Here is a 22,980-nt window from a genome sequence, read left to right on the forward strand (position 1 = left end):
TTATTGTTCATTGAATTTCTGTTTTTATTACATAAATTAATGAAATACCATACATACATCATATTGGAATGACTGTTCATCACATTCATTACTAATGTACATCTAGGGAAAGGGATGTAAGCAGCACTACTATGTGAGCAGTCTGAGAATGACTGAATGCTTCATAATAAGAAATCAAGCTAAATTCAAGCTGATTCTATTTTAATTTTGGTGTGTGAAATGTTGACCTCTATGGCAGATATATTGTGGGAGGTTTATGGTAATGCTCCTGATCATCCATTATCCAAGAAGGAGAGGAATGAATATTGATAATGTATTACAAAATGTATGAGTTATTACAGTTACATTCAATCCAATTTCAGTCACATTACATTATTCAATCAAATAACATACATCATATTGACATGACTGTTCATCACATTCATTACTAATGTACATCTAGGGAAAGGGATGTAAGCAGTGCTACTATTGGAACAGTCTAAACATCACAGAATGCTTCATACTAGGACATCAAACTGAATTCATGTCACGTTTGTTGAAAGATGGATTGGACCAAGGTGCAGCGTGGTAGGCGTACATCATCAATTTATTAAATCAACACCAAAAACAAGAAAGAATAAACGACACGTAAAGTTTTGTAGCGCTAACACAGCAACTAACCAAAAACAAGAACCATACCCGGCCAACAAAGAAATAGAAAAACTAGAATGCCCACCCAAATCATACCCTGACCTAACCAAATAGAGAAATAAAAAGGCTCTCTAAGGTCAGGGCGTGACAATTCAAGCTGAGTCCATGTTCATTTTGGTGTGTGATATGTTGAGCTCTTTGGCAGATATATTGTGGGAGGTCTATGATATGAAAATTCTGGATAATTTGAAGAACATCTATACATCTTAATCCAACCTACCTTGAGAACATTTGGGGAGAGTATTGATAAATGTAAAGAAACTGGTTTAATTTGTAGCCTTGAAGAAGACACACTGCTGTTCACAAGGCCTGTCGTTTTTATAGTATCAGATTAACACTCTGGTCTGTTCTTTGTCTTGTGTTATTGGTTGTCAATAAACAAAACAGACAAATAAGTAATTACTCACCTAATGCTGATCATCCATTATCCAAGATGGAGAGTCATGAATAATGATCATGTAAAACAGAAAACATTAGTTATTATTGTTCATTGAATTTCTGCCTCAATACATAATTTAATGAAATACCATACATCATATTGGAATGACTGTTCATCACATTCATTACTAATGTACATCTAGGGAAAGGGATGTAAGCAGCACTACTATGTGAGCAGTCTGAGAATGACTGAATGCTTCATAATAAGACATCAAGCTAAATTCAAGATGATTCTATTTAAATTTTGGTGTGTGAAATGTTGAGCTCTATGGCAGATATATTGTGGGAGGTTTATGGTAATGCTCCTGATCATCCATCATCCAAGATGGAGAGGAATGAATATTGATACTGTATAACAAAATGTATGAGTTATTACAGTTACATTCAATCCAATTTCAGTCATATTACTCAATCAAATACCATACATCATATTGATATGACTGTTCATCACATTCATTACTAATGTACATCTAGGGAAAGGGATGTAAGCAGTGCTACTACTGGAACAGTCTAAACATCACAGAATGCTTCAAACTAGGACATCAAACTGAATTCATGTCACGTTCGTTGAAAGATGGATTGGACCAAGGTGCAGCGTGGTAGGCGTACATCATCAATTTATTAAATCAACACCAAAAACAAGAAAGAATAAACGACACGTAAAGTTTTGTAGCGCTAACACAGAAACTAACCAAAAACAAGAACCATACCCGGCCAACAAAGAAATAGAAAAACTAGAATGCCCACCCAAATCATACCCTGACCTAACCAAATAGAGAAATAAAAAGGCTCTCTAAGGTCAGGGCGTGACAATTCAAGCTGAGTCCATGTTCATTTTGGTGTGTGATATGTTGAGCTCTTTGGCAGATATATTGTGGGAGGTCTATGATATGAAAATTCTGGATAATTTGAAGAACATCTATACATCTTAATCCAACCTACCTTGAGAACATTTGGGGAGAGTATTGATAAATGTAAAGAAACTGATTTAATTTGTAGCCTTGAAGAAGACACACTGCTGTTCACAAGGCCTGTCGTTTTTATAGTATCAGATTAACACTCTGGTCTGTTCTTTGTCTTGTGTTATTGGTTGTCAATAAACAAAACAGACAAATAAGTAATTACTCACCTAATGCTGATCATCCATTATCCAAGATGGAGAGTCATGAATAATGATAATGTAAAACAGAAAACATTAGTTATTATTGTTCATTGAATTTCTGCCTCATTACATAATTTAATGAAATACCATACATCATATTGGAATGACTGTTCATCACATTCATTACTAATGTACATCTAGGGAAAGGGATGTAAGCAGCACTACTATGTGAGCAGTCTGAGAATGACTGAATGCTTCATAATAAGACATCAAGATAAATTCAAGCTGATTCTATTTTCATTTTGGTGTGAAATGTTGACCTCTATGGCAGATATATTGTGGGAGGACTATGTGAAATATTGACTTCTATGCCAGATATATTGTGGGAGATCTATGATATGAAAATTCTGGATAATTTGAAGAACATCTATACATCTTAATCCAACCTACCTTGAGAACATTTGGGGAGAGTATTGATAAATGTAAAGAAACTGATTTAATTTGTAGCCTTGAAGAAGACACATTGCTGTTCACAAGGCCTGTCGTTTTTATAGTATCAGATTAACACTCTGGTCTGTTCTTTGTCTTGTGTTATTGCTTGTCAATAAACAAAACAGACAAATAAGTAATTACTCACCCCGTACTGATCATCCATTATCCAAGATGGAGAGTCATGAATAATGATCATGTAAAACAGAATGCATTAGTTATTATTGTTCATTGAATTTCTGTCTCATTACATAATTTAATGAAATACCATACATCATATTGATATGACTGTTCATCACATTCATTACTAATGTACATCTAGGGAAAGGGATGTAAGCAGCACTACTATGTGAGCAGTCTGAGAATGACTGAATGCTTCATAATAAGACATCAAGCTAAATTCAAGCTGATTCAATTTTAATTTTGGTGTGTGAAATGTTGAGCTCTATGGCAGATATATTGTGGCAGGACTATGTGAAATATTACCTCTGTAGCAGATATATTGTGGGAGGACTATGATATGAAAATTCTGGATAATTTGAAGAACATCTATACATCTTAATCCAACCAACCTTGAGAACATTTGGGGAGAGTATTGATAAATGTAAAGAAACTGATTTAATTTGTAGCCTTGAAGAAGACACACTGCTGTTCACAAGGCCTGTAGTTTTTATAGTATCAGATTAACACTCTGGTCTGTTCTTTGTCTTGTGTTATTGGTTGTCAATAAACAAAACAGACAAATAAGTAATTACTCACCTAATTCTGATCATCCATTATCCAAGATGGAGAGTCATGAATAATGATCATGTAAAACAGAAAACATTAGTTATTATTGTTCATTGAATTTCTGTTTTTATTACATAAATTAATGAAATACCATACATACATCATATTGGAATGACTGTTCATCACATTCATTACTAATGTACATCTAGGGAAAGGGATGTAAGCAGTGCTACTATTGGAACAGTCTAAACATCACAGAATGATTCATACTAGGACATCAAACTGAATTCATGTCACGTTCGTTGAAAGATAGATTGGACCAAGGTGCAGCGTGGTAGGCGTACATCATCAATTTATTAAATCAACACCAAAAACAAGAAAGAATAAAGGACACGTAAAGTTTTGTAGCGCTAACACAGCAACTAACCAAAAACAAGAACCATACCCGACCAACAAAGAAATAGAAATCTAGAATGCCCACCCAAATCATACCCTGACCTAACCAAATAGAGAAATAAAAAGGCTCTCTAAGGTCAGGACGTGACAATTCAAGCTGATTCCATGTTCATTTTGGAGTGTGATATGTTGAGCTCTATGGAAGATATATTGTGGGAAGGCTATGTGAAATGTTGACCTGAATGGCAGATATTTTGTGGGAGATCTATGATATGAAAATTCTGGATAATTTGAAGAACATCTATACATCTTAATCCAACCAACCTTGAGAACATTTGGGGAGAGTTTTGATAAATGTAAAGAAACTGATTTAATTTGTAGCCTTGAAGAAGACACACTGCTGTTCACAAGGCCTGTAGTTGTTATAGTATCAGATTAACACTCTGGTCTGTTCTTTGTCTTGTGTTATTGGTTGTCAATAAACAAAACAGACAAATAAGTAATTACTCACGTGGTGCTGATCATCCATTATCCAAGATGGAGAGTCATGAATAATGATCATGTAAAACAAAATGTATTAGTTATTATCATTACCTTCAAATCAACATCTGTCACATTATCCTCTCAAATACCATAGTGATGTGATGTACATCAGAGGGGTATGAGTGTTCATCACATTCATTACTAATGACAATCAAGGGACGTGACAGTAATGTTGGAATGGTTCTAATGTTTTAGGACCAGCTCAAAGCTCACAGTGATGGTAATATGCATTGTAACTAGTTGATATTCAGAATGAATCTAGTCTATTCATCTGTAACTCCTACTATGAACTCCTACCTACATGAGAAAGTACAAGTGTTCTGTACAGGGAAAGAGACTGGTTGTTATTGTTGTTGTTTAGGTGTTTAGAAACATTACTGGACTTCTAGAACACTTACCTCCTCTGACCAATAAACCCACTACAGCCTCCTCCTTCTGTTCTCCATGGATGACTTGACATATGTAGTCTCCTGTATCTGACACCCTGAAGTCTCTCAACCTCAGAGACACGTTGCCTCTCTCCAGCTCCTGGGTGACCAGACTCACTCTGCCCTCATAGCCACTCCTCTCTGTCACCTGGCCATTCTGATACAGGTAAATACACTCTGTCTCTTTAAACCACCTGATCGTCGTGGCAACAGCACTGGTGTCAGGTGAGAGGTGACAGGGGAGGGTGACCTCTTCACCAACATTAGCCTTCACCTTGTGTTCTGAGGTGAGTTTAAACTGATCTGTTCAGAAAGAGAGAACATTTCATGTTTAATGACATCATCTGTGTCAGGAACACAAATCCTCTCAGTACATTTATAAACACAGCTGAATGAAACTACAATAGACATACAACAACCAGGACCATGTCAATTCTAAAATACAACCCCCACAATCTCAGACAGACATATTCATTTGAAGGAAAGTATATATGTCATAGAAGAATGTGATGCTACAATCTAGAATGATATTATCCCATTTGTTCCCACATCTTTCCCAGACATGCCACTATGCTAATCTTATGCCACTAGTAAGCCTAACATGTCATCCATTTTGATTATTTATTTATTTAAAAGTATGTTTTATTCTTGGTCACAATTGTGACAGAGTGCTCTGCCTATAATAACATGAACAGATATTTACCCCTATTCCTCAACCTCAATATCTATATACCTCAGTCCACTTACCCAGACACCTAAACTCAATGACCCACACACCCCAGCCCTGTTACCCCCATGCCCTAACCCTAACCCCAACACCCACATGATAATACCCTCAATATCTATATACCTCAGCCCACTTACCCAGACACCTAAACTCAATGACCCACACACCCCAGCCCTGTTACCCCCATGCCCTAACCCTAACACCCACATGACAATACCCTCAAATCTATACAATCAAGTACAGATACAGGCATATCCTGCCCCTAAATGACCTGTGTGTTACTCAAGACCCCAGTTCCTTTGTCAATACACCTCATCCCTGTTACTTTCCTATCTCAGCCCTGTTACCCACTTTCCTTAGGCCTGTATTCCCCAAGTCACCAACAGTAACCTATATCCAGCTATTCGCTGCACACCCCAACCCTGTTATCGGCATGTTTTAGTCCTGTGACCTCTGACCTGTATACACTAATCATTTCATAGATAAACTAATATTACAGTGGTATAACACATGTGACCCAGCCCCAATCTCTTTTTTCTACCACAAACGTTGTTGCCAGAAAGGATTTGATTGGACAATAGACGTCCATCCAGCCCCATTACCTGTATGAACCTTGTGTATCCCTACACCCCATTATAAACCAGGGAAATCCATGGGCATACTCATATAAAACAGGTCTACCCCAGTGTCCAAGCCTCAACATTCATACTAACCAGGTCTACCCCAGTGTCCAAGCCTCAACATTCATACTAACCAGGTCTACCCCAGTGTCCAAGCCTCAACATTCATACTAACCAGGTCTACCATTGTGCAAGAGACACTAAACAAACCTAATAACATTAAATATCACTTCAATTATTATACTAATTCACTTTAGGGGTCTATACACGGCCAATTCCCCCTGAAATAACTACATATGATGTTTTACAGTAAAAATCTCAGATTTAAACATCAGTAAAGGTAATGGATAATGGTAAAATCATCTGTAACATCATTTAGAACAAGTAAATCCTGAACTGAACTCAACTTAAATCTACTGAAGAAAGAAAAGGATCTGTTATGACTAAATATATAGAATAAATTAGAGGCAGTGTATTTAGTCAGACATGTTTGGCAGGTAGCCTAACACTTAAGAGCATTGGGCCAGTAACCGAAACGTCGCTGGTTTGAATCCCTGAGGAAACTAGGAAAACATTTGTTGATATGCCCTTGAGCAAGACACTTAATCCTAATGTCTCTAGATACATATTATATTTATTTAACGAGGCAAGTCAGTTCAGAACAAATTCTTCTTTACAATGACAGCCAACCCCGGAAGATGCTGGCCCAATTGTGCTCTGCCCTACGGGACTCCTAATCTTGTGATATAGCCTGGATTTGAACCAGAGTCTGTACAGACACCTAACACACTGAGATGCAGTGCCTTAGACCGCTGCACCACTCGGAAGCCCAAATTATTTGTTGATATGTACAACTTTAACTTCTCTAGAGCCAGTAAAGTACAAAAGGTTTATTTTCTTCCATATTGTGTCCGACTGGATTAAATGGGTTCTATAATAAAGAGATGTTTGGAGGGAGAGGTCACTGTGGAGCAGTAGAGCTGTTTCTCACAGACACAAACTCAGCTACAACTCCTCATGTTACAAACACATTTCATCCAGACACACATTTACACATAAAGACAAATAAAACCACAAACACATTACATTTTCAATAGTTGATTTAGTTCTGGTCTCCCAGATACATGAAAGAAAAGTTCATCATTAATTATAGAATGGTGACTTACTATGAACTCTGGACTCTGCCATTTTAACTGTAATAAAAAGAGAAAACATTCATATTTACATCATTACCATTCATCAAATTCTCTCTTTTGCTCAATCACACAGATACAAACATCACTTCCTCTTTCTCCAGTCCTCATTGTTTTAATACAGGACTGTTGTGTCTAGTTTGGAAAGTGAATATACTGACATCTCCTCTTACCTTTAGTGGTCTTCACGTCCTCCACTTCACATTCAAAATAGTTGATTTAAATCCATAACCACTCTAATAGTCTCTATATGTGCATATCTACACGTTTTTACAGAACAATCTACACCTCAGGCCTATACTGAGACACAACTTTCACCTTCACATTTGCACAGGCACTTGGAATAAACTCCTCCCCCCAGCCTCTCTGGTTATTAGAAAACCCAGTCACAAAGTCTAAATTGTCTATAGGCCTATCGTAACATGTCATGAAAACAAAAATTTAAATTTATGATCTTAATTTAGGTTTAAGGTTAGGCATAAGGTTAGCAGTGTGCGATTTAGGGCTAAAATCAGAATTTTAGAATGTAGCTCAGTTGGTAGAGCATAGTGCTTACAATGCCAGAGTTGTGGTTTTGATTACTAAAAAAGTATGAAAATGAACGTACTCACTACAGAGCGTCTGGTAAAATGTAAAAATGGGCAGGGTTTGTGACTTTGTTAACTAGTGAGCAACATTAGAGGGTTTATGCTATCATACAGCATGGTGCCGTCTTCTATCATCATATTTTAGTTAATCATCTCTAAAGTTCTGAAAACTGTTTCAATTCAAATCAGAAGACCGATCCAGCCAGCAGATGGTAGTGATGTTCTTTAATTATAGTCATATTATCCTGAGCTGTAAAGATTTAACAGTGCCTATCAATATTAGCTTCTCTTATCTCTTTGGACACATTCACATGAGTAAATGAGTGAAATTGCTTCCATGACAAATAGTCTCAATGCTTTTCCATCCCCTCCTAACAAAATAAATGTACCTGACTGGTGGTCATTTACTGTCTGAGAAGAGAGTATCATTGCCACCTGCTGGTCAATGTTGGGAACTGCAGTGAATTTACAAATCAGAAAGTCAGACATATGATTTAGGGGCTGTTGTTGTGGGCAGTCCGGCTCTTTTTGGCCCCCAAACGGCTCTTTAATAAAAACATGTTTAGTATTTTTTCAAGTCAAACTGTTGACTATGGTTGGTGTTAAAACAATTCTAATTCAATTATTAAATGAAGTCATACTCTACCTTATCTACAATGTATGTCAGGTGAGAGGTGACAGGGGAGGGTGACCTCTTCACCAACATCAGCCCTCACAGAGTCTTCTGAGGTGAGTTTAAACTGATCTGTTCAGAAAGAGAGAACATTTCATGTTTAATGACATCATCTGTGTCAGGAACACAAATCCTCTCAGTACATTTATAAACACAGATTAATTAAAAACTACAATAGACATACAACAACCAGGACCATGTCAATTCTAAAATACAACCCCCACAATCTCAGACAGACATATTCATTTGAAGGACATATTCATGGAAGCTCCATCAGTCTGACAGTAGGTTCTCTTACTACAGGAGCAGCCATGGAAGCTCCATCAGTCTGACGGTAGGTCCTCTTACTACAGGAGCAGCCATGGAAGCTCCATCAGTCTGACGGTAGGTCCTCTTACTACAGGAGCAGCCATGGAAGCTCCATCAGTCTGACAGTAGGTCCTCTTACTACAGGAGCAGCCATGGAAGCTCCATCAGTCTGACAGTAGGTCCTCTTACTACAGGAGCAGCCATGGAAGCTCCATCAGTCTGACAGTAGGTTCACTTACTACAGGAGCAGCCATGGAAGCTCCATCAGTCTGACAGTAGGTTCACTTACTACAGGAGCAGCCATGGAAGCTCCATCAGTCTGACAGTAGGTTCACTTACTACAGGAGCAGCCATGGAAGCTCCATCAGTCTGACAGCAGGTCCACTTACTACAGGAGCAGCCATGGAAGCTCCATCAGTCTGACAGCAGGTCCACTTACTACAGGAGCAGCCATGGAAGCTCCATCAGTCTGACAGCAGGTCCACTTACTACAGGAGCAGCCATGGAAGATCCATCAGTCCACACTGCAGTGCATATGGGACACATTCTATAACATTGAAATGAAGGAATCCAATCTGTACTTTTCCAGGCAAAACCTTCTCAAACCTCAGCAGCACTGATAGGCTTTCACTTCTTCGACCCTCTTTCCTGCTGATCAACCTTTTGGTCTCAGTCATTCTGCCTCCCTTCACATGTTCTTTAATATCATCTGTGGACATAGATATAGGGACACCAGTGATGACTCCCCTCAACCTTGCATAAACAACAGGGACATGGCTTTTAATTCTTTAATCCATTAATGGGCCACGGTTGCCGCTAGCGGCACTCCTCCCACATTCCATTGAAAAGGCAGAGCGGCAAATTCAAAAAATACATTTTTTTTTTTTAAATATTTAACTTTCACACATTAACAAGTCCAATACAGCATATGAAAGGCAGACATCTTGTGAATCTAGCCAACATGTCCGATTTTTAAAATGTTTTACAGGGAAGACAAAATATGTAAATCTATTAGCTAACCACCTTAGCAAAAGACACCACTTTCTAACACCAATCAGTTTTTACGTCCATCACCAGCTATCACTAATTCGACCAAATGAAGATATATATAGCCACTAACCAAGAAACAACTTCATAAGATGACAGTCTGATAACATATTTATTGTATAGCATATGTTTTTTTTGAAAAATGTGCATATTTATGGTATAAATCATAAATTACATTTCAGCTACACTCAAAAATTGCACCGAAAGCAGCCATAACATTTACAGACACCAACATCAAATACCTAATTACTCCTCATAAAACATTTCTGAGAAATACATACTGTGCAGCAATTGAAAAACAGGATTCTTGTGATTCCAGACAATATTTCCGATTTATTAAATGTTTTACATCGAAAACTAAATGTTGCGCTATATTAGCATAGCCACGCCAAACAGACACACTTGGGCGCGCGCGACCAGTTGACATGCACGACAGATATATGAAATAACATTATAAATTTGGTCTTACTTTGGCTGATCTTTCATCAGAATGTTGATCAAGTTGTCCTTAGTCCAGAAGAGTCGTTCAATCCATTCAGAATGGCAACTTTCCATCTTCATTTAGCAGGGGTACTCGTCGAGTGGCACGGATCTCTCCAACGTAAACAAAGTAAACATTACGGAACACGGCAAAACTCCCGAAAAAATTCAAATAATCTGATTAAACTATATTGAAAAAACATACATTACGATGACATGGTCTCATTTATCAAATCAAATCCGAGCTGGAGATAGTTCACATCCGAAACGGCAGCAAAACAAAACATGATATCTCTCCCAAGTCGCGCGCTTCTGACTTCCTGAAATTGACGGTCACGTCAAAGAAATAGGTCTTATTTCACGTCAGAACAAGATAAACGCAAGATTTCTCCTCTGACGTCCTCTTGACACCCAGAGGAAGGCGTACGAGGTGTGTTTCGGGTCATAGGTGGCATGACCATGTATAGGCAGAGCGTTGAAGCGAGCATAAACATCTTGCATTTTACTTCCTGGTCGGGGAAAGTGCTGCCAAAGGACTTGTGTTCCACTCAGAGAAAAAATTAAAACGGTTTTAGAAACTAGAGACTCTTTTCTATCCAATAGTATTAACAATATGCATATTGTAAGAGCAAAAATTGATTAAGAGGCCGTTTGAAAATTTGCACATATTTTCCAGTTTTTCCAATTCGCCCCCTATAGCCCAAACAGGTTATTAAGCTTCTCCCTTTTCAGAATCTTCTCTTGCTGAGCCTGGCTACCACAAAATATGAACATTCGCTAAAAGTCACACTCAAAATCTCTCAAGTTTAATTTGTGCGCACCATGCTGGCCTGCGCTCCCGACACCATCCTCTGCTCGATTTACCACAGTTCTTCTCTCTCCACTCAAGTGTTTGCTAGTGCAATGATGTTTCATCTTGCTCGCGGACGCCATCTTGCACCCGGTCGCCTCTTGAACCGGGAATTGACACCACAGATCAGCCTCACCATCACTAATACCACACCACAAAATGCACTTCAGTTTGGTTTCAAAGTCATACTGATGGTCACAAAAAAAAAAAATGTTTTGCTCAACTCATCAAACAGAGGCAGTGCCCAGGATAGTGATATTAGCAGGTTAACTGAAAAGGCCTGCTGCCTCTGGTCTGCAGCCATTCAACACACATCATTTCTACTCTGAACTTCCTCTTGTCACTATGGGCGGCCTAGCGATTAAGAGTGTTGGGCCAGTGAGTGTTAAAGGTCTCTGGTTCGAATCCCCGAGAAGACAAGGTGAAAAATCTTTCAATATGCCACTGAGCAAAGCACTTCACCCTAATCTGCTCCTGTAAGTCCCTCTGGATAAAAATGTCTGCTAAATGACTAAGCTGTAACTATATGGGCCTAACAAACCAGGCAGAAGCACGCCATCGTATAAATGTCAAAGTGCGGTGAACGTGTTGGTTCTGGTATGTCTAACTTGTCCCACCTAGCTATCTTCAGATGAACACAGTAAACTGTAAGTCTCTCTGGATAAGAGCGTCTGCTAACAGTCCTTTAGTGTGGGAGCCGGCAGCAGCCAACCGTATGAAACAGATGAGGTTAGGTTCACACTCATCATTTCCAATGGAAACTACTGGGACCAACATGCCTGATAGTTACAGTATGAGCTGCAATAGTTTCCACTGAATGAAACAGTGGGATTCTCACAGTTAGTGTTATAATGTCTATATAACAGTGTTATAATGTCTATATAACGGTGTTATAATGTCTATATAACAGTGTTATGATGTCTATATAACAGTTAGTGTTATAATGTCTATTTAACAGTGTTATAATGTCTATATAACAGTGTTATAATGTCTATATAACAGTGTTATAATGTCTATATAACAGTTAGTGTTATAATGTCTATATAACAGTGTTATAATGTCTATATAACAGTGTTATAATGTCTATATAACAGTGTTATAATGTCTATATAACAGTGTTATAATGTCTATATAACAGTGTTATAATGTCTATATAACAGTGTTATAATGTCTATATAACAGTGTTATAATGTCTATATAACAGTGTTATGAGGTCTATATAACAGTTAGTGTTATAATGTCTATATAACAGTGTTATAATGTCTATATAACAGTGTTATAATGTCTAAATAACAGTTAGTGTTATAATGGCTATATAACAGTGTTATAATGGCTATATAACAGTGTTATAATGTCTATATAACAGTGTTATAATGTCTATATAACAGTTAGTGTTATGTCTATATAACAGTGTTATAATGTCTCTATAACAGTGTTATAATGTCTATATAACAGTGTTATAATGTCTATATAGCAGTTAGTGCTGTTTGCACGAGCACTCAGACTTGATTCAACTAATCAAGTCATCATCAAACCTTTGATTTGAATCAGGTTTGTGAGTGCTCCCCTTTGGGTCTCCAGAACCAGGATTGGGAGACACTGGTCTTAACACCCGGAGGTCTATTCATTCAGAACAAAACCGTAGCAAACAGTTTGTAACGGAAACCATTAACTTTGAACAAAAACATGCTTTTCAATAAAAATTCAAGTTTCTTTTGGACAAATTCAGGTTGGTCCCTCCCCTTTTCCTTCTGTTTGCTTCTGCTGGTTTCCGTGTGGGTTTGAGTGGTAGTGAAAACACCCCAGGTTTCCACTGACCCACCATGCTCATCATACTCAGATCATAGAAGGTGGCACAGACATGGGCTGGCTGCATGTTGTCTACACACGGTGTTCAGTTTCATTATATTGCCTAACTTTCTATTCTGGTTCAGAGGGGAAAGTGAAATCCAGAAAGTGAAATGCTGTGCTTTCTTCCTCCTTTGGTCGATTTGGAGTTTTTTGGTTCTGCAAAGCCATAAAACCTGTATTATAATGATGGTACTGATATAATAGGCCTCCTATCTACTAGACTCACTGTCAGTCTGGGACTATTAAAGTATGGTAATATAGTAATACTAACACAGCTAATATTACATTATTACTTTGATATAAACTTGTATTAGCCTTCATCTAATCCTATTTTATCTGACCATAATAGCCTTTATTATAAGACATGTTATTCTACCCATGTTATTCTACCCATGTTATTCTACCCATGTTATTCAACCCATGTTATTCTACCCATGTTATTCTACCCATGTTATTCTACCCATGTTATTCTACCCATGTTATTCTACCCATGTTATTCTACCCATGTTATTCAACCCATGATATTCAACCCATGTTATTCTACCCATGTTATTCTACCCATGTTATTCAACCCCATGTTATTCAACCCATGTTATTCTACCCATGTTATTCTACCCATGTTATTCAACCCCATGTTATTCTACCCATGTTATTCTACCCATGTTATTCAACCCCATGTTATTCTACCCATGTTATTCTACCCATGTTATTCTACCCATGTTATTCTACCCATGTTATTCAACCCATGTTATTCTACCCATGTTATTCTACCCATGTTATTCAACCCCATGTTATTCTACCCATGTTATTCTACCCATGTTATTCTACCCATGTTATTCTACCCATGTTATTCAACCCATGTTATTCTACCCATGTTATTCTACCCATGTTATTCAACCCCATGTTATTCTACCCATGTTATTCTACCCATGTTATTCAAACCCATGTTATTTTACCCATGTTATTCTACCCATGACTGTACTATTGTGTTATTGACTGTACGTTTGTTTATTGTGTAACTCTGTGTTGTTGTTTTTGTTGAACTGCTTTGCTTTATCTTGGCCAGGTCGCAGTTGTAAATGAGAACTTGTTCTCAACTGGTCTACCTGGTTAAATAAAGGTTAAATTAAATAAAAATATAAAAGGACTGTTATTAGATGATAATAAGAAGAGATACATGCTCACCACAAACAAGTCTTACGAAATTTGAAACATCTTGCTATTTTTGATGAATGGGAATTCCAAGGAGACTAATTAATTCAGTGTTTTTTTCTTCCTGCCACTAATTCTGCTTTTTTGAAAATGGACTACTGGAAGTCGTTGTTCTCCCTGCTAAATTTAGGCCTAGTTGAATGCACTAAAACCTTGCTCACACTGCAGGCCTTAATGCTCAAATCAGTTATGTTTTTCAAATCCGTTTTGGAATTTCTCACTGTCCAAACACCAAGTTACAAGTGACCCAATCGGATTTGTATGTGTTCAGACAGCATTCATTTGATGACATGGCTAGTTGTCATAGTAACGATGGGTTCGTGTTCAGACAGCATTAATTTGTTGACATGGCTAGTTGTCATAGTAACGATGGGTTCGTGTTCAGACAGCATTTATTTGATGTCATGGCTAGTTGTCATAGTAACGATGGTTTGTGTTCAGACAGCATTCATTTGTTGACATGGCTAGTTGTCATAGTAACGATGGTTTCGTGTTCAGACAGCATTCATTTGATGACATGGCTAGTTGTCATAGTAACGATGGGTTTGTGTTCAGACAGCATTCATTTGATGACATGGCTAGTTGTCATAGTAACGATGGGTGTGTGTTCAGACAGCATCATTTGATGACATGGCTCGTTGTCATAGTAACGATGGGTTTGTGTTCAGACAGCATTCATTTGATGACATGGCTCGTTGTCATAGAAACGATGGGTTTGTGTTCAGACAGCATTCATTTGATGACATGGCTAGTTGTCATTGTAACGATGGGTGTGTGTTCAGACAGCATTAATTTGCTGACATGGCTAGTTGTCATAGTAACAATGGGTTTGTGTTCAGACAGCATTAATTTGATGACATGGCTAGTTGTCATAGTAACGATGGGTTTGTGTTCAGACAGCATTCATTTGATGACATGGCTAGTTGTCATAGTAACAATGGGTGTATGTGCGGTGGTGTAGGCTGATTGGTGCTTCTGCTTCCTCTCACTCAGAAGTTATGTAGCAAGCTAAGATGACAACAATGCCTGCCAGGGATGTTTCCCACATACTTTGAATGTTCAAAACCATAGTGTCAGAACACCTTTAAAGCCTCAAAGGACAAGATGATCCAACTTTCAAAACAAGTCCTTTTTCGGCCACAGCAGTCAACTAGCTAGCCACAGCAGTCAGCTAGCTAGCCACAACAGTCAATTAGCTAGCCACAACAGTCAACTAGCTAGCCACAGAGGTCAACTAGCTAGTCACAGCAGTCTACTAGCTAGCCACAACAGTCAGCTAGCTAGTCAACTAGCTAGCCACAACAGTCAACTAGCTAGCCACAACAGTCAACTAGCTAGCCACAGAGGTCAACTAGCTAGTCACAGCAGTCAACTAGCTAGCCACAACAGTCAGCCATCTTGTCAACTAGCTAGCCACAACAGTCAACTAGCTAGCCACAACAGTCAACTAGCTAGCTGTTTACTTTTCTGCCACATTCACTCATTTGTTTGTAAACAACTAACAAGCTAGTTAGCTCTCTCATGATCTTGTCAAACTGTCAACAGAGTAGCTAGGAAGCAACAAGATATGCCAAACAACAACCTAAAAACCACTTGAGGGCAAATAAATCAGTTTTGACCGTTCAGACACAAGTCTCGTGGCCAGGAATCAGATTTGTATCTGACTTAAAACCACCTTTGAAGGTGGTTTGAAATGTGACTTGAAATGTCCAATTCCATGTGCTTTCTGCTGTTCAGACTGCAGGAAAAATAACAGAGTCGGATATGCAAAAAATGTGGATTTGAGTCATTTCAAACTGCCAATGGGAACAAGCCTTATATGTAAGTCACTCTGGATAAGAGCGTCTGATAAATGACCACAATGTAAAATTAGATGTGATCTTCACCGGGCAGTCCACTGCCAATAGAGAGCTCTTTCCATCAGTCTGCTAATAGAAAAAACATTGTCTGGCTTCCTAATGCTTGTTGGAAATTTCAGTTCCTTATTCTGGGTTCTTTGTGCCCGATCAAGTGAAATGAATCTAAATTAAACACAAGTGATATGAAGCTATCAGCCTTGATAAATGTGTGGCAGAGTGATTCTGATAGGGAAAATAACACAAGGGATATGAAGCTATCAGCCTCGATAAATGTGTGGCAGAATGATTCTGATAGGGAAAAGAGCACAAGTGATATGAAGCTATCAGCCTTGATAAATGTGTGGCAGAATGATTCTGATAGGGAAAAGAACACAAGTGATATGAAGCTCTCAGCCTTGATAAATGTGTGGCAGAGTGATTCTGACAGGGAAAAGATACGACAGGGTAATAATAGTACTGTATTAATTCCCTAGGAGATGTTGTTGCATATGCAGTGTATAAAGTCAGGTCCACAATTATTGACACCCTTGATAAAGGTCCACAATTATTGACACCCTTGATAAAGGTCCACAATTATTGACACCCTTGATAAAGATGAGAAGAAACATAGGAGCTTTATTTTCATGTCATCTGAACATAGTACAGGTTCCGATCGCGCCCGTTTCCGTTTAACAACCTGCAGGTGTTTACATTTGTTGGACGACATTAAAAAGGAGCCTCATACCAACTGTAAAATATGGTGGTGGATCTTTGATGTTATGGGACTATTTTGCTTGTTCTTTTTGTTGTTGTCCACAAAGTCATAAACTCTGCCTATTTCTAGCATTTATCTTCTGAAAAATTTGATTTTTAAACCTAACCTTAAATGAAGACCAAAAAGCTAATTTTTGTTTTGTCCTGGGGTCCTTGTTATGGTCAACGGCAACATCAAATTTTCCAAGTACCAGGCCATTTTAGCCGAAAACCTGGTTGCCTTCTCCAGGAGTCTGAAACTTGGCCACGAGTGGATCTTCCAGTAAGACAAGCGATATCAAGGATCTGGAAAGTCTCTGTTATAGAGGAATGGTCTAAGATCCCTCCCGATGTGTTCTTCATTCTCATACCCTAACGTAGCAGGTCTAAGATCCCTCCCGGTTTGTTCTTCATTCTCATAACCTAACGTAGCAGGTCTAAGATCCCTCCCGATGTGTTCTTCATTCTCATAACCTAACGTAGCAGGTCTAAGATCCCTCCCGATGTGTTCTTCATTCTCATAACCTAACGTAGCAGGTCTAAGATCCCTCCTGATGTGTTCTTCATTCTCATAACCTAACGTAGCAGGTCTAAGATCCCTCCTGATGTGTTCTTCATTCTCATAACCTAACGTAGCAGGTCTGAGATCCCTCCCGATGTGTTCTTCATTCTCATAACCTAACGTAGCAGGTCTGAGATCCCTCCCGATGTGTTCTTCATTCTCATAACCTAACGTAGCAGGTCTAAGATCCCTCCCGATGTGTTCTTCATTCTCATAACCTAACGTAGCAGGTCTAAGATCCCTCCCGATGTGTTCTTCATTCTCATAACCTAACGTAGCAGGTCTATGATCCCTCCCGATGTGCTCTTCATTCTCATAACCTAACGTAGCAGGTCTGAGATCCCTCCTGATGTGTTCTTCATTCTCATAACCTAACGTAGCAGGTCTAAGATCCCTCCTGATGTGTTCTTCATTCTCATAACCTAACGTAGCAGGTCTAAGATCCCTCCCGATGTGTTCTTCATTCTCATAACCTAACGTAGCAGGTCTAAGATCCCTCCCGATGTCACGCCCTGGCCTTAGTATTCTTTGTTTTCGTTATTATTTTAGTTAGGTCTGGGTGTGACATGGGGTATGTTTGTGTTTTGGGTGTTTATATGGTAAAGGGAGTGTTGGGTTTAGTGTATGGGTTTGTGTTGAGTGTATGTGTCTAGGTATGTCTATGGTTGAGTGTAGGTGTTTAGAAAAGTCTATGGTTGCCTGATTTGGTTCTCAATCAGAGACAGCTGGTTATTGTTGTCTCTGATTGGGAGCCATATTTAAGGTAGACATAGGCTTTAGGTATTTGTGGGTAATTGTCTATGTTGAACGTTTGTCTCCTGTGTCTGTGTATATGTTTGCACCATACGGGACTGTTTCGTTCGTTCGTTCGTTCGTTCGTTCGTTCGTTCGTTTGTTTTGTAGTAAGTACTTGTTCGTTCGTTCTTCGTGTTTCATGTAAGTTCGTCGTTCTAAGTCTGTCTACTTTCGTTTTGTTATTTTGTATCATTTCAAGTATAGTTCGTTTTGTTCTTGTTGAAATAAACTTCAGTATGTCATTTCAACGCGCTGCACCTTGGTTTAATCCCTGCTCCTCCTCTTCGTATGAAGAGAGAGAGGAACGCCGTTACAGAATTACCCACCAACGGATCAAGCAGCGTGATCAGCGGCAACAGGAGCAACGCAAAGAGGAATGGCAATGGGAGCGTAATCTGGACTACACTACGTGGGAGGAGATTGACAGGTGGGCGATCGACCCAGGGCGAATGCCGGAGCCCGCCTGGGATTCTCTGGCGCAGTGCGAGGAGGGATACCGGCGAATGGAGGCAGCTAAACGACGCGGTAGGAAGCCTGTGAGTCAGCCCCAAAAAATTCTTGGGGGGGGCTTAAAGGGAGTGTGGCGAAGTCAGGTAGGAGACCTGCGCATACTCCCTGTACTTACCGTGGAGAGCGAGAGTACGGGCAGACACCGTGTTACGCAGTAGAGCGCACGGTGTCTCCTGTACGTGTGCATAGCCCAGTGCGGGTTATTCCACCTCCCCGCACTGGTAGGGCTAGATTGAGCATTGAGCCAAGTGCCATGAAGCCGGCTCTACCTATCTGGCCACCAGTGCGTCTCCTCGGGCCGGCTTACATGGCACCAGCCTTACGCATGGTGTCCCCGGTTCGCCTACATAGCCCGGTGTGGGTTATTCCACCTCCCCGCACTGGTCGGGCGACGGGGAGCATTCAACCAGGTAAGGTTGGGCAGGCTCGGTGCTCAAGGGAGCCAGTACGCCTGCACGGTCCGGTATTTCCGGCGCCACCTCCCCGCCAACACCACGCACCAGGCTTCCAGTGTGTCTCCAGAGCCCTGTTCCTCCTCCACGCACTCGTACAATGGTGCGTGTCTCCAGCCCATTACCACCAGTGCCTACACCACGCACCAAGCCTCCTGTGTGTCCCCAGAGTCCTGTGCGTCCTGTTGCTGCTCCCCGCACTAGCCCTGAGATGCGTGTCCCCAGCCCGGTACCACCAGTTCCGGCACCACGCACTAGGCCTAAAGTGCGTTTCCAGGGTCCAGTATGCCCTGTTCCTGCTCCCCGCACTAGCCCTGAGATGCGTGTCCCCAGCCCGGTACCACCAGTTCCGGCACCACGCACCAGGCCTACAGTGCGCCTCAGCCGGCCAGAGCCATCCGTCTCTCCAGCGCCATCTGAGCCATCCGTCTCCCCAGCGCCATCTGAGCCATCCGTCTCCCCAGCGCCATCTGAGCCATCCGTCTCCCCAGCGCCATCTGAGCCATCCGTCTCCCCAGCGCCATCTGAGCCATCCGTCTCCCCAGCGCCATCTGAGCCATCCGTCTCCCCAGCGCCATCTGAGCCATCCGTCTCCCCAGCGCCATCTGAGCCATCCGTCTCCCCAGCGCCATCTGAGCCATCCGTCTCCCCAGCGCCATCTGAGCCATCCGTCTGCCCAGCGCCATTAGAGCCGCCCGTCTGTCCCGAGCCGTCAGAGCCGATCGTCAGTCAGGAGCCGCTAGAGCCATTCGTCAGACAGGATCTGCCAGAGCCGCCAACCAGACAGGATCTGCCAGAGCCGCCAACCAGACAGGATCTGCCAGAGCCGCCAACCAGACAGGATCTGCCAGAGCCGCCAACCAGACAGGATCTGCCAGAGCCGCCAACCAGACAGGATCTGCCAGAGCCGCCAACCAGACAGGATCTGCCAGAGCCGCCAACCAGACAGGATCTGCCAGAGCCGCCAACCAGACAGGATCTGCCAGAGCCGCCAACCAGACAGGATCTGCCAGAGCCGCCAACCAGACAGGATCTGCCAGAGCCGCCAACCAGACAGGATCTGCCAGAGCCGCCAGCCAGCCATGAGCGTCCAGAGCCGTCAGCCAGCCATGAGCGTCCAGAGCCGTCAGCCAGCCATGAGCGTCCAGAGCCGTCAGCCAGCCATGAGCGTCCAGAGCCGTCAGCCAGCCATGAGCGTCCAGAGCCGTCAGCCAGCCATGAGCGTCCAGAGCCGTCAGCCAGCCATGAGCGTCCAGAGCCGTCCGCCAGCCATGAGCGTCCAGAGCCGTCCGCCAGCCATGAGCGTCCAGAGCCGTCCGCCAGCCATGAGCGTCCAGAGCCGTCCGCCAGCCATGAGCGTCCAGGGTCGCCCGCCAGCCATGAGCGTCCAGGGTCGCCCGCCAGCCATGAGCAGCCAGAGTCGCCCGCCAGCCATGAGCAGCCAGAGTCGCCCGCCAGCCATGAGCAGCCAGCCAGCCATGAGCAGCAAGAGCCGCCAGTCAGCCAGGATCTACCAGAGACACCGAAGCGGATATTGACTATGCTAGAGTGGGGGCCACGTCCCGCACCCGAGCCGCCGCCATATTAGGGCCCACCCCGGACCCTCCCTTTAAGTGTTAGGTGTTGCGGCCGGAGTCCGCACCTTTTGGGGGGGGTACTGTCACGCCCTGGCCTTAGTATTCTTTGTTTTCTTTATTATTTTAGTTAGGTCAGGGTGTGACATGGGGTATGTTTGTGTTTTGGGTGTTTATTATGGTAAAGGGGGTGTTGGTTTTAGTGTATGGGTTTGTGTTGAGTGTATGTGTCTAGGATTGTCTATGGTTGAGTGTAGGTGTTTAGGAAAGTCTATGGTTGCCTGATTTGGTTCTCAATCAGAGACAGCTGGTTATTGTTGTCTCTGATTGGGAGCCATATTTAAGGTAGCCATAGGCTTTAGGTGTTTGTGGGTAATTGTCTATGTTGAACGTTTGTAGCCTGTGTGTGTGTGCACAACGTTTATAGCTTCACGGTCGGTCGTTTGTTGTTTTGTATAGTTTGTATAAGTGTGTCGTGTTATTTCATCTTCGTCGTTAATAAAGAGAAGATGTATGCTTATCACACTGCGCCTTGGTCGGTCTCTCCACACGATCGTGACACCCGATGTGTTCTTCATTCTCATAACCTAACGTAGCAGGTCTAAGATCCCTCCCGATGTGTTCTTCATTCTCATAACTAACGTAGCAGGTCTAAGATCCCTCCCGATGTGTTCTTCATTCTCATAACCTAACGTAGCAGGTCTAAGATCCCTCCTGATGTGTTCTTCATTCTCATAACCTAATGTAGCAGGTCTAAGATACCTCCCGGTGTGTTCTTCATTCTCATAACCTAACGTAGCAGGTCTAAGATCCCTCCTGATGTGTTCTTCATTCTCATAACCTAACGTAGCAGGTCTAAGATCTCTCCTGATGTGTTCTTCATTCTCATAACCTAACGTAGCAGGTCTAAGATCCCTCCCGATGTGTTCTTCATTCTCATAACCTAATGTAGCAGGTCTAAGATCCCTCCTGATGTGTTCTTCATTCTCATAACCTAACGTAGCAGGTCTAAGATCCCTCCTGATGTGTTCTTCATTCTCATAACCTAACGTAGCAGGTCTAAGATCCCTCCTGATGTGTTCTTCATTCTCATAACCTAACGTAGCAGGTCTAAGATCCCTCCCGATATGTTCTTCATTCTCATAACCTAACGTAGCAGGTCTAAGATCCCTCCTGATGTGTTCTTCATTCTCATAACCTAACGTAGCAGGTCTAAGATCCCTCCCGATGTGTTCTTCATTCTCATAACCTAACGTAGCAGGTCTAAGATCCCTCCCGATGTGTTCTTCATTCTCATAACCTAACGTAGCAGGTCTAAGATCCCTCCTGATGTGTTCTTCATTCTCATAACCTAACGTAGCAGGTCTAAGATCCCTCCCGATGTGTTCTTCATTCTCATAACCTAATGTAGCAGGTCTAAGATCCCTCCCGATGTGTTCTTCATTCTCATTACCTAACGTAGCAGGTCTAAGATGCCTCCCGATGTGTTCTTCATTCTCATAACCTAACGTAGCAGGTCTAAGATCCCTCCTGATGTGTTCTTCATTCTCATAACCTAATGTAGCAGGTCTAAGATCCCTCCCGATGTGTTCTTCATTCTCATAACCTAACGTAGCAGGTCTAAGATCCCTCCCGATGTGTTCTTCATTCTCATAACCTAACGTAGCAGGTCTAAGATCCCTCCTGATGTGTTCTTCATTCTCATAACCTAATGTAACAGGCGTAAAAGAAGATCCTATAAAACATTGTAGAAAAAGGCTCAGTGGCCATTATCCTCTCAAGGTGAGGTATTCAAAACAGCAGTGCCAATCATTTTAACCCCTATCTTTTTGAGAGAGAAAAAAAATATGACTTGTGAAACAAAATCACTTTCACTGAGCAATTGTATTAGTATAAAATAATATAATTTCCCCTTTTTTTGCATACAACAGTGTTTATATTATTGATTTTATACAGTCTTTTTTTGTTCATCTTTATCAAGGTCAATAATTATGGACCTGTCTGTCTGTATGTCTACGAGAAATTCAGCTTTTAAACGCTATCCAATCTTAACCACTGAATTTCTACTTGTTCTACCCAGCATTTACCATGTTTTGACTAGATTGCTGAAGTATTATTTGATTATATTATCA

At 41.2% G+C, this 22,980-nt stretch overlaps 2 protein-coding genes across 2 annotated transcripts in view; one reads left to right on the plus strand and one right to left on the minus strand.

The window, feature by feature from the left end:
- LOC120041180 (trichohyalin-like) overlaps nt 1-22,980 on the plus strand; it is a 102,810-nt gene that overhangs the window by 41,827 nt on the left and 38,003 nt on the right. The window lies entirely within an intron of this gene.
- On the minus strand, nt 4,461-7,678 carry LOC120041184 (butyrophilin subfamily 1 member A1-like). Its single transcript, XM_038986123.1, has 3 exons — nt 7,529-7,678; nt 7,329-7,355; nt 4,461-5,118 (listed from the first exon to the last, which is right to left on the minus strand). The coding sequence occupies exons 2-3, from the start codon at nt 7,348-7,350 to the stop codon at nt 4,745-4,747; spliced, it is 396 nt and encodes a 131-aa protein (XP_038842051.1). The 5' UTR covers nt 7,351-7,355; nt 7,529-7,678; the 3' UTR covers nt 4,461-4,744.

The sequence above is a fragment of the Salvelinus namaycush genome, unplaced genomic scaffold (genome assembly GCF_016432855.1).
Source record: "Salvelinus namaycush isolate Seneca unplaced genomic scaffold, SaNama_1.0 Scaffold410, whole genome shotgun sequence".
NCBI lineage: Eukaryota > Metazoa > Chordata > Actinopteri > Salmoniformes > Salmonidae > Salvelinus > Salvelinus namaycush.